This window comes from Pelodiscus sinensis, chromosome 2 (assembly GCF_052426305.1).
Source record: "Pelodiscus sinensis isolate ZL-2025 chromosome 2, ASM5242630v1, whole genome shotgun sequence".
Taxonomy (NCBI): Eukaryota; Metazoa; Chordata; order Testudines; family Trionychidae; genus Pelodiscus; species Pelodiscus sinensis.
The window spans coordinates 214,451,861-214,463,943 of NC_143053.1; the positions used below are offsets into that span (position 1 = coordinate 214,451,861).

The 12,083-nt window shown below is 46.1% G+C and overlaps 1 protein-coding gene across 8 annotated transcripts in view; it reads left to right on the forward strand.

Annotated features, from left to right (window-relative positions):
* Positions 1–12,083, forward strand: part of SGCE (sarcoglycan epsilon) — a 66,212-nt gene that overhangs the window by 33,560 nt on the left and 20,569 nt on the right. For all 8 annotated transcript variants that reach the window (XM_075922351.2, XM_075922350.2, XM_075922354.2 and 5 more), the window contains 2 exons: positions 1,879–2,077; positions 5,132–5,294. In XM_075922351.2, coding sequence (XP_075778466.1) covers positions 1,879–2,077; positions 5,132–5,294 — 362 coding nt within the window. The remainder of the gene's footprint in view (positions 1–1,878; positions 2,078–5,131; positions 5,295–12,083) is intronic.

The following is a 12,083-nucleotide window of genomic DNA, read 5'->3' on the forward strand; positions in this document are numbered from 1 at the left end:
TTAAGTGCATTTCTGAATCAGAGCTGGAATGCTCATGTCCTGCAATATTGAGCTTTCATTCCCTAATTGTAATAGTAACACACACAGGCTTTTAGCTTTGATTCATCTCTTGAACATGAAATTAGTACTTATTTCATTGCTAAATCCCTACAACATAATGAGGTAATTAGGTGATGTATCACCAGGGGAAGAAAATCCCCCCAAATGCATTTAGGTAATTGTGAAATGATTCACTACAGTCAAATCATAAGTGAATGTGTGACAGTCACTTCCATAGCAATAGATTGATGTCCAAAACCTTAGATTATGACTTCATTGGTGGTCAAAGAAGAAAGAAAACTGGTATGTGATCACAAAATTATCTATCTAATCTAATCTAATCTAATCTAATCTCAAAATAAGCAAGGAAAAATGCCAGGTAATAATGTTTTGCATATATTTTCTCTAGTTTGAACATCCTATTCATCTTCTTAATGTTACTATGCTTATTTGTACTATAGACCCTCTCATACTTAACAAGTACATCTGTTTTATCATGGAAGATTGTGAAATGCTGTTTTACTAAATTTAAAAGTGCAAAACTAAATAAATAAACCAAGTGAAAAAATCAAGTAGCATCTCCAAGAGGAATGGAAATGATTTAAACATTCATTTAGGAAAACCTGTGTTCCTCAGTACAGTTTGTAACAAGATTGTAAAATAATATAAATAAACTATTCAGCAATCTGTAAAATCAGAAAAGAAGACATAAATATATGTAATTGAGTTAAGATACCTGTAAAAATGAAAATTCCTTTAAATTTTGACAAAAAGATTCTTATTTTATCAGAGCTCTGAGCACTGCTCCTGGCTTCTTCTAAGAGCTTTTAGAATATCTATCTATGGGGAAAAATGAGATGTGTATATTGAATTTATGAGCATGCACAGGATGCAGATGCACAATATACAAAATAGATGCACATAAAACTCAGGCACAGCAGACAAAGTTCTGAGGTAATTTTGACATTTAAAAAAGTAGATATTTCAAGTTAACCAAGTTGCAAATAAGTCACAGTTCAAAACTGTAAACAATATAAATCCTCTTAAAATTACTAGAACCACTGATCTGCCTTAAAATTATAGCAAATTTTCAGACAAATTGAATTTTCACTCAAATATGATTTGATCAACCTAAATCTATTTGTGAATGACACTCATAATTTTGACCATTCACAAAAAGGTTTCAGGAAGAGGCGGTGAAGATTGTGGGGATGTTGCTGCTTCTGCTTTGCTCTAATAATATTTAGCCCAGTGGTGAGGGCATCTACCAGGTGTGTTGGAAATAGAAGTTTGAATCCCTGCTCTGGAATATACTGAAATTGGAACCTCTCAATTAACTGAAAAGTCTAGGGAAAAAACCAGTTTTCGTTTGATCAAACTGATTAATTTTTTAACATATATTTCAGTTATCTTCTCAGCTCTTCTTAGCATTTAGCAAACCATTCTAATTGTGAGTGTGGACAGTTTGTACATTTTGAACTTACTGATTACTTAGGCAGGATGATACTAAAGTGAGATGTAAATAGTAGGGATGTAAAATCAAGTTTAATTGGCTAAATAACCAGTTAACCAATTAAAGGGGAGCGATTGGGAGTTTCCAATAGCTCCATCAGGAGGGCAAAGCTTGAATGCTTCTTTCAAGAATAGCTGGTGATACTATAAATAAACATAGTTTGATTGTTAAACAAGAGTGTCCAGATGAGATTCAGAATATAACTTGATTCATAAAAGGATTTTAGGAAGACAATTGATCAGTTTTTTTAAATTCAGTACTGTAGCACTCAACCACTATTTTAGATCTTTTGTAATAAGTACATAACTCTTTTCCTTCACAATTAGATTTTCTTTTACCATATCAAGCGGAGTTCTTCATAAAGAACATGAATGTAGAAGAAATGCTAGCAAGTGAGGTTCTTGGAGATTTTCTTGGAGCAGTGAAAAATGTGTGGCAACCAGAGCGTTTGAATGCTATAAACATCACCTCAGCTCTAGACAGGGGAGGCAGAGTTCCACTTCCTATTAATGATATGAAAGAGGGGTAAGCACAAGCATGTATACTTAGTCTGTTGACAAATCTTTAGCATTCAAAATAAGTGTCACTCAAGTGTTTAATGTTCCTCTCAGGTATTCAAGACTTTTGTAAAGTTACTTTTAAAGCACTAACATTTGGTAATCATTATTAGATATATGTAAATTATTAAAAATATGTATGTGCCCAGAGGCTCCAGGTCAGGTGTAGGGATTAAGGTCTTTTGATATTAGGTGCTATACATAGATGCAGTCCATTCCCAAGGGAATATACAGTCTAAGAAACATTAACAGTTTTTCCTGCTTATAAAACAGATGGAAGGAAATATGACTCTTTTAATTCCAGTCTTAGGGTACGTCTACACTGCACGGCTATTTTGGGATATCCCAAAATAGCTACCCCATATCTACACAAGTTGCTCATTATTTCTAAATATTTTTCAAAATAACAGGTGTGCTATTTCACCATTCCAGTAAACCTCGTTGCAAGCCTCATAAGGGATGGCTTGAATTAGTACGTTATTTCAAAATTTGGCACTGTGTAGATGTGCCAAATTTCAAAATAAACTATTTCGAAATAGATTCTAAATAAGATATGCAGTTTGTGTAGCGCAAAATAGATATCTTATTTTGAGTGTAGGGTGCTGTGTAGACCGTGTCCTTATATCCCAGTAACTGCAGAGCTTAAGTTTGATTCATGATTCCCAAATTCTACAACATAGACCTCAGAAAAAGTATGCATTCTATTCCAAATATCATAGACGCATTTAAATCTACATCTTTCAATACTATAGCTCTTAAGTTTAGAGCTCACTGATTAATATTGCTTGGGAAGGAGTTTATATCCTTGCTTTAGAAGTTTTATGATTTTTTTTAAAAATGTGCAGGTAACAATTTACAAGAGAAATACACCTTGAGAATTTGTTTCCTTTTTCCTGTGTTTTCCATTGAGAGACTTCTTGAAGTCTGTTACTACAATTGAACAGGAGCTAAAGGGAATCTGCTACATAACCCCAAACTAAGGTATCAATGACATTTGTTCATTGAGCAAACTCTTAAGGTGGATTGTTTATGATTTACTATGATATGTGCTAGCTAGGAAACTAACTCCTGCAGTTTTAAAAAGACATAAGCTAAAAAGATAGCCGTTTCCTCATCCTGTGTTAAGCACATCAGTGTATGTAAGATGGTGTTAAGAGTTTCATCTGTGTTGTTTTGAGCATTGCTCAGACTATGCTCTGTGTACTCCATAGCAAAAGGGACCTAAATTCTACTTCAAGGACCCTGATGACTTTCTAGTGCAGCAGATTATTTTTTGTATCAGTTTCATTTTTAATTTCAGTTGAGAGAAGTATGAAAATGATATGAATAATATTATCAGTACAGTAGCAATTCTTCTACAGGCAGTCCCCGACTTACGTGGATCCGACTTACATCGGATCCCTAGATACGAACGGGGTGAGGCAACTCCCGCACATGCGCAGCAGCATTCCCGGGGCTCGCTCACCTGGGTCCTAGGATCCTCCTCCTCCTCGGGCCGGCTCCGACTGGGGTCCCGCAGAGCTGCCGGGCAGAGGAAAAGTGCCTCCCCACGCCCGCTGCCCCCCCCACCCCCCTGCCAGCAACAGGCTGCCCCCTCCCCTGAGCAACAGGCTGCTGAACAGCAGACAAAAGCAGCCTCTCTGCCCCTCCTCCCCTCTATACATGCCGGGCTCCTGGAGCGCAGCAGCGTCCCCGGGGCTTGCTCACCTGGGTCCTAGAATCCACCTCCTCCTCCTCTTCCGCCGGCTCCAACTGGCCTCTGCCTGCAGCAGCTGGCCACAGGGACAGGGATCCCGCAGAGCTGCCGGGCAGAGGAAAAGTGCCTCCCCACGCCCGCTTGCCCCCCCCCCCCGCGGCCTCGCATCCTGCACGCCTCCCCCCTCCCCCCCTGCCAGCAACAGGCTGCCCCCTCCCCTGAGCAACAGGCTGCCAAACAGCAGACAAAAGCAGCCTCTCCGCCCCTCCTCCCCCTATACATGCTGGGCTCCCTGGGCAAACAAAGACTCCACCAAAACAAACAAAGTGCGTGGCCTCATTGTGTTAGCAAAAAAAGGACCCTCCTCCTAGAACCCTGGGTGGTGTGTGGAAATAAAGCTATTAGCTCAAAGCATGGTGCAGAGCTGTTTGGTATTTGATGAGTTACTCCTTTAGTCCTGAGTTTGTCACAGGGACAGAAATAGATGTGAAATCTTCTGAACAGGGGAACAGACAGCAAAACAAACATTAGAGGGGAGTTAACCTTTCCCTATGCTATCCAAAACTAAAAAAAATGTTTGGCTAGAGTTTCCCCTACAATATGTACCAGTTCCGACTTACATACAAATTCAACTTAAGAACATACCTACAGTCCCTATCTTGTACGTAACCTACAGTCCCTATCTTGTACGTAACTTTGACACTAAAATCAGTTTTTGTCCCACGCTCTGTTTTCTATGTGTTGCAAAATTTTGTATTGACCATGCATAACTGTATTGTGGAATTTAGTGAGGGAAGCTGTATGTTTTGGCAGTTGGCATCAACAAGGGATTAAAAATTGCCGTTCTGAGTTAAAGCATTGTCACATACTTTTCACAATTTATTTGTGGGAAGAAGTGCTTACATCCATGAATTTTCAAGAATACTATGCTGAGCATAACACATCCTTTTCGCTCATCTGATATGGATGTATTTTAACAGAACTTTCTGAAGTACTTTATCAATGATTTATTGTTTTTACCTCAAACTCCTGAACTTTGAACTTCATATTTTTTTTAATAAAAACTAATCACTGCTAGTCATAATCACACACTACATTATGCACTCAGGAAATAGTTGGAATGTATTAAGTAAGTAGAGAAACAGTATGGTCCTAGTTCATGGTGCCTGCATTGGAAAAAAATGTTATAGCCCTTAAAACACACCTAAAACTTTTAGAAATGAATTATGGTGATCATTGGAATGCAGATGACTAGACTCTGTTTGTTAGATATTTATTTATTAATGGATATCCTGGCAACAGTTTGTCACACATCTTTTTCTGCAGTGTGTATGTTATGGTTGGTGCAGATGTTCCATTCTCTTCATGCTTACGAGAAGTGGAAAACCCACAAAATCAGCTGAGATGCAGCCAAGAAATGGAACCTGTAATAACTTGTGATAAAAAATTTCGTACTCAGTTCAATATTGACTGGTGTAAAATCTCTTTGGTAAGTTACTTTATGATTATATTAGATGTGATCAATTTGTAAATTTGCTACTTAAGAATCAGACATAATTTTACAAAGAATTTTGCAAGACTCACCACATAATTCTGCGAAACGCATCTTACTTGTGACTAATCAATCATAACTCTCTGTTTAGCAAAGACTGCTAGAATGTGGAGGGATTTTATTATATGGCCAGAAGTGTATTAGATTGTAGGAAAAACAAAAACCACCAAATTATTTTCCCTTTGTGGTGACTTAGATAGGATTTGAACCCATAAGTGAATGTCTGGTTCATTAATTCATTCATTAATACCTAGGTCTACTTATTAACCTAAAGAAAATTGCCATTGTTTGGTTACTGATGTTCTGAAATGAGTAATTTAGCAAAACAGATTGAACCTCTCTAACCTGGACTCTGGTCTGGCAATATCCCTGGCCTAGCAGGATAATGGATGTCCTAGGACCGGAGAGTCCCAGTGGAGGGCTTGTTGCTGGGAGCCCTGCAGTGGGGCTAGACTAGAGCCTAGTAGTGGGGCTGCCCTGTGGAAGCGAAGCAGAAGCCCAGCAGTAGGACTGCCACGTGGTGGCAACACTGCAGGGAGCTAGGGTTAGGGCAGGAGGCAGCAGGGCTGAAGCCCAGCAATAAGTGCAACCCGGCAGCACAACCAGGAGCCTGGCAGCCCCACTACCGCCAAGCAGCGCAGCTTCCCGGTTGTCCAACAGGGCCAGCAGCCTGACCACAGGGCTGCCTGGTGGCAGGGTCAGGAATCCGGAAACTGCTTTGGGCACAGCAAAGAGCGCGGCAGCCCCGCTGCTGCCCGTGGAGCTGCCTGGTAAGTCTGGAAGGCAGCAGGGCTGCCGACCGAGGCTGAAGCCCAAGTGGGGTGTTACCCTGTCCCCTGGTGGCGCAGCTGGACCCCAGTAGGGGGGCTGCCCCATGAGGCTGGGAGCCTAGCAGTGGGTCGACTTGTGCCAGCAGTGAGGCTGCCATGATGGGGCCAGGCGCCCTGCGTGTGGAGGGGCCGACAGCAGGGGAAAGGTGGCTGGGAGGCTGGCAGCAAGGCCATGGATGGGGGTGGCACTGACAAAGGGGGCCCAGAAATTTCCTTTTCTGGTCCGTCAAAATCCCTCATCCAGGACCAGTCAGGTGCCGGACTAAGGAGGTCCAACTTGTAGTGGCAAATTGTTAAAATCTTCTGAACATAATACAAAAAAGCCTCTCACCTAAAAAGAGGCAGAAAATGAAAATAAGATTAACTACTGGAGCCAAATGAGACTGGATAATGTTCCTCTAATAAAGGAGAAATATTAAGGGAAAATAGGACTGCTGGTGGCCAAGGAAGGGATAGAATTCTGACCTTGGTATCAGTGATTGGTTCCCTTTCTGGCACTAGGTACAGTAGAGACATATGCTGTGCCAGCCTTACCATTTCCCTGTTTTGTGCCAATTCCCTCTTCATTCTGGGCTGCAGATGAGTCAGAATGGTTGCTTTAATTCACTGTCTCCACCCTTGTCCTCTGAAGGGATCATCAAGCAAAGGACCCATTTCAGAGACACACACTTGTGCTTCTCCAGTTGGGGCCATTAAACCCTTGAAAGGTCCTCATGGAATACCTTCTGGGAGTAGTGTGGGACCAAAATCCCTGATGACACCAATGCCTTCGAATGCTCCTCTGGTCCCAATGGCTATGGCTGAATCTCATCCTAAATCTCCTGCACTTGCGGAGGACCCGGGCCTTCCACCGGTGGTACAGTCCTCATCTTCATCCTCTGATGAAGTGGTCATAGAACCCTTGCGGGACCCCTGTCAGACAATTTGGACCACCAGGCCCTGCTTCATTGGGTGGCTGAGAATTTGGAGTTGGAAGTGGAGGAAATGGCCAGTGTATGACTGTCCTCAAGGTTGACAAATCCATCTGGCAAACTCCTTCCTCCATCCCTCTCACTGCAAAATGGGTTGAAAATAAATACTTTGTTCCTATCAAAGGGTATGTCTAGACTGCACACCTTTTTCCACAGAGGCTTTGTCGACAGTATCTGTCGACAAAGCTTCTGTCAAAAAAAAGCGTCTAGACTACAACCAGTACTGTCAACAAAGCAAGCTGCTTTTTCGAAAGAGAGTCTTGACACTCTTTGAAAAAGCACAGTTTGCATGCAATAGCGCCTTTTTTCAACAGGGTACTATTGAAAAAAGGCGTTATTCCTCATAGAATGAAGTTCTCCGCCGCCAACAAAACTGCCGCGTTCTGTCAACTTACTGTCGACAGAATGCGGCGGTAGTGTAGATGCAGGTATAGTTTTGTCGACAAAAGTCCACTGTAGTCTAGACACACCCAAAGGGTTTGAATACTTTTATACCCACCCTGCCCCTGCCCCGCTAGTGGCCTTGGCAGCCAACAAAAAAGAAAATAGGCATTCCATCTCTACCCTGAGAAATAAAGAGAACAAATGACTTGACATGTTTGGAAGGAAAATGGAAAATTTATGTCTCGGCCAATTTGCAGTGAAAAATTATCAGACATTCTGGGGCAGGAAAAATGTTAACTAATGAGACTCCCTTCATAAATTCCAGGAGTCTCTCCCACAGAGTTTGACTCAAGAGTATGGCACCCTGGTAGAGAAAGGTGCTGTGGTGGCCAGGCACTCCCTCCAGATGGCATGGGACATGGTGAACTCAGCAGCTGGATAATCATCTTGGCAGTAGTAATGAAGCACAGCTTGTGGCTTCAGACCAGTGGACTCTCCAAGGAAATGTGTTTTTCCATCCAGACCCTCCCATTTAATGGGAATGGTCTCTTCTTCATCGAGTAGTGTCCCCGAGGGTGCTCCACTCGAGGTGCTGGGCTCGTCCCGGCGCCGCAAACCGGAGGAATTTTCACTAGCAGTAGCCCCCCCTGCCGGACCGCGCATGCGCGAGCCCCCCTTCGCGCCTTTCATCTGAGCGCGGTCCGGTCTCGTCAGTTTCTCTCCAACCGTCCGCAGCCGCAGACGGAGTTAGTGTAGGCTCCCTTCTCCTCTCTGAGGGGAAGGGAAGAACCATCCTAGTTGTTGTTAGTTAGTGTTAGGTAGTTATCTGTTATAGTTGTAGTTCCCCCTTTATTAAAAAAAAAAAAAAAAAAAAAAAAACAAGAGAAAGAAGAAAAGAAAAGCCGCTTTTCTTCAGCGGCCGGTCAGGGTTTCCCTGACTGAAATTGACAAAAAAAAAAAAAAAAAAAAAAAAGGGAAAAGGAAAGGACTCAAGAATGCCAGGATCACCCGGCTTCAAGAAGTGCCTCCAGTGCCAGGAGGCTATCCCCATCTCAGATGGACACTCCCGCTGTGTCCGCTGTCTCGGGGACACTCATGTCCCGACCAAGTGCTGTCACTGCGCGAAGATGACAGCTCGCGCTAGAAAAGATCGGGAGCTTAGGTTGAGAGTCCTTCTCTTCAATAAGGCTCTCCAAGCTCCGGAGGTCTCCGAGCCGCACTCTGCATCTCCTCAGCAACCCGGGCAAGCCCCCAGGACCCACGGGACGCCGAGCGCCAATGCAGGCAAGCCGGGGAGCTCTGGCTATGAGCCGAGACTCCCCGCGGGCAAGGCAGCCAAGGGCCGTAGCTCTTCTGCCCCAACTACAGCCGGCCCCAAAAGCTCCGATCCGATGCTCAAGAAGGGATCGAGAGCAGAGTCGGTGCCGGCAACGGCTCTAACGGCGATTGCGGAACCGGCAAGGGAAGCCCCGGCACCGGGAGTTCCAGCGCATGCGCGCTCGCAGCCAGCCATGACGGCACCCGCAGCGCCTTCCTTAGGTGCCACCCTGGGCTCCTCGGTGCCGGGCATATCGGCACCGGATGCACCTCCCACGCAGGAGTCTCTGCCAGCCCAGCCTCCTGCTTTCACCCTGTCGGGGGATCAAGCTGCACCGAGCCTTTACTCTGCCGTTCATGTGGCAGACGTTCAAGTGGCAGAGGCTTCTCCTCTGTCAGCTGTTCTCACGCAAGCACCTCTGCAGCCTGCCTGCGATGCCTCGGTGCCAACCAAAGCTCAGCAAAAGACTGCCAGGGTCCGGACACCATCAATAACTCCGGACAGTGTCGCCTTCTCACCTGGACCTGACTCACCTACCTTGTCCAATGCTGATTACCATCGTCACAGTCACCGCTACTCGACCTCCAGGGAGCCCTACTATAGGTCACCTCGTCGCTCATCGCCGCGTCGATACTATCGGGATCGCTATTCGGGGTCGCCCTCACACTACTATAGGAGGTCCCTTTCACCAAGATCCCCACGCCGTACAGACTACCATCGGCGATATGGCACATTGAGAAGATACAGCCGCTCTCCCTGTCGCAGTTGGAGGGAGGACCGCTATTATCATGAGTACTCTTCTCATTCATCTCGCCGCAGAAGGTATTCGCGATCGCGATCACCGCATTCTTCTCAGCGTCAATCTTCACACGGTCTGGACGAGCCTGCTCCTTATGTACCGCCACCATCCTCGGCTGGGGACCTGGATTCGCAATATCACGAGGATAAGCAGGAACACACTTCTCTTCAAGGGCAGCAGAGCCCTGATTCCCCGGCGCAGCGTTCCTCATCCTCGCAGGATGATGCAGTGGTCCCTCCGGACTTGTCTACTACGGAGGACCACAAGCAGTTCCAGGAGCTCTTTAAGAGAGTTGCGCAATCCCAGGACGTTCAGACCGCGGACGTGCAACAGAAACAACATCGATTGCTCAAAAATTTACAACCTTCACAAAAGTCGAAGCTCGCTTTTCCTTTTGATGAAGCTATACTTGAGATCGCCAACGACATCTGGCAGACCCCGGCCACTTCACTACCAACTAACAAGCGGTCGGATAAGAAGTACTTCATCTCTCAGAAAGATATGGAGTTTCTCTTTACACATCCTCAGCCTAACTCCCTTGTCGTGGATGCCGCACAACAGAGAACAAGATCATCTCAGACCAAGAATCCCTCAAATGACAAGGAGGCCAAACGACTGGATATCTTGGGCAGGAAAGTATATTCCTCCTCTACTTCTGCCCTGAGGATGTGTAATTTTGCGGCACAGCTGGCAAACCACGATTTCGATAACTATTCGAAGCTGATCCCTCTATTTGAGCACTTGCCGGATTCCAAACGTCAGTTGCTTAAGGCAGTGATACAAGAGGGCTACACAGTCGCCCGAACAGCCCTGCAGATCGCCCTTGACACGGCTGATGTAGCTGCTAGATCCGCAGCTTCGGCCATAGTCATGCGTCGGGCGTTTTGGCTGCACCAAGCCGCTGTCCCGAGGGAGATGCAGGCCAAGGTGGAGGATTTGCCCTTTGATCGCAAATCGCTTTTTGCTCAGTCGACAGATCAGGTCTTCCACTCGGGCAAGGACACACGTACGACTCTGAAGACGCTGGGGATGTACACTCCCCCCTACAGACGTAAGAGATACATACCCTACAATAGACAAAGACCATTCTCATATGCGGCACCACGCGCCAGGCCATACGAGCAACAGAGGCCTAGGCAACGGCCCCAAAAGCGTCGCCAGCAACCCAACAAGACGCCTGTCCAGCAGCAGGGCCGACAGCAGGTTTGATGGGTTGATCGAGGGACTTCGGACCACCCCGTTAACAGAGACTCCGGATATCACAAAAGGCGTATTCCATCATCGTCTCAGACCTTACCAGCATCGTTGGGCTGTCATATCCACCGACCGGTGGGTTCACGACATAATTACTTCAGGATATGTCATCCCCTTCACCTCTCTTCCCCCTCCCTCCCCTCCTGCCCCGTCCCTTTTCAGGGACCCCTTTCACGAGACGCTGCTACGTCAAGAGGTGTCACGCCTTCTCATATTAGGGGCAGTGGAAAGGGTGCCGACACCCTTTTTGGGGAGAGGGTTCTACTCTCGCTATTTCCTCACCCAGAAGAAATCAGGGGGTTGGAGGCCTATCCTGGACCTACGTCGGCTCAACCGACATCTGAGAAAGCAAAAATTCAAGATGGTCACGTTATCTTCAATTATCCCGGCTCTCGACAAAGGGGATTGGTTTGCGTCCCTCGATCTTCAAGACGCCTACTTCCACATAACTATACACCCGGCGCACAGAAGATTCCTGCGGTTCACAGTGGGGTCCGACCACTATCAATATCGCGTGCTGCCTTTCGGACTATCGGCAGCCCCACGGGTTTTCTCCAAGACCCTGGCGGTAGTGGCGGCCTACCTGCGACGTCTCGATATTACAATCTTCCCATACCTGGACGATTGCCTGCTAAAGGCTCCCACACTCGACGAGGCCACAAGGGCAGTGTCTACAACTACTGCTTTGTTCACAGCCCTAGGGCTCATAATCAATGTCGAGAAGTCCTTCCTAACACCTACTCGCGACCTGGAGTTTATCGGCGCAAGACTCAACTCCCTAACCGCGAGGGCATACTTGCCGGTACAGAGGTTTCAACTCATACAGGACCTCGTGCAATCAGTATCAATTTCTCCAAAGTCCCGAATACTTACCTGTCTGCAACTACTGGGACACATGGCGGCCACCACGTATGTGGTTCCGCATGCCAGACTCCATATGCGAAGTCTTCAACATTGGCTGTTCACTGTGTACACGCCCCGGGTGCGCAGTACGAACAGAGTGGTTTCTCTGCCCAGTCAGGTGCGATCTTCCCTGGCATGGTGGGACAACCCCGTCAACATGCTAATAGGGGTCCCCTTTCATGCCCAGAAACCAGCTCTACAAATCACTACAGATGCCTCTCTACTCGGCTGGGGCGCCCACCTTCGGGAGCTCCGTGCGCAGGGTCT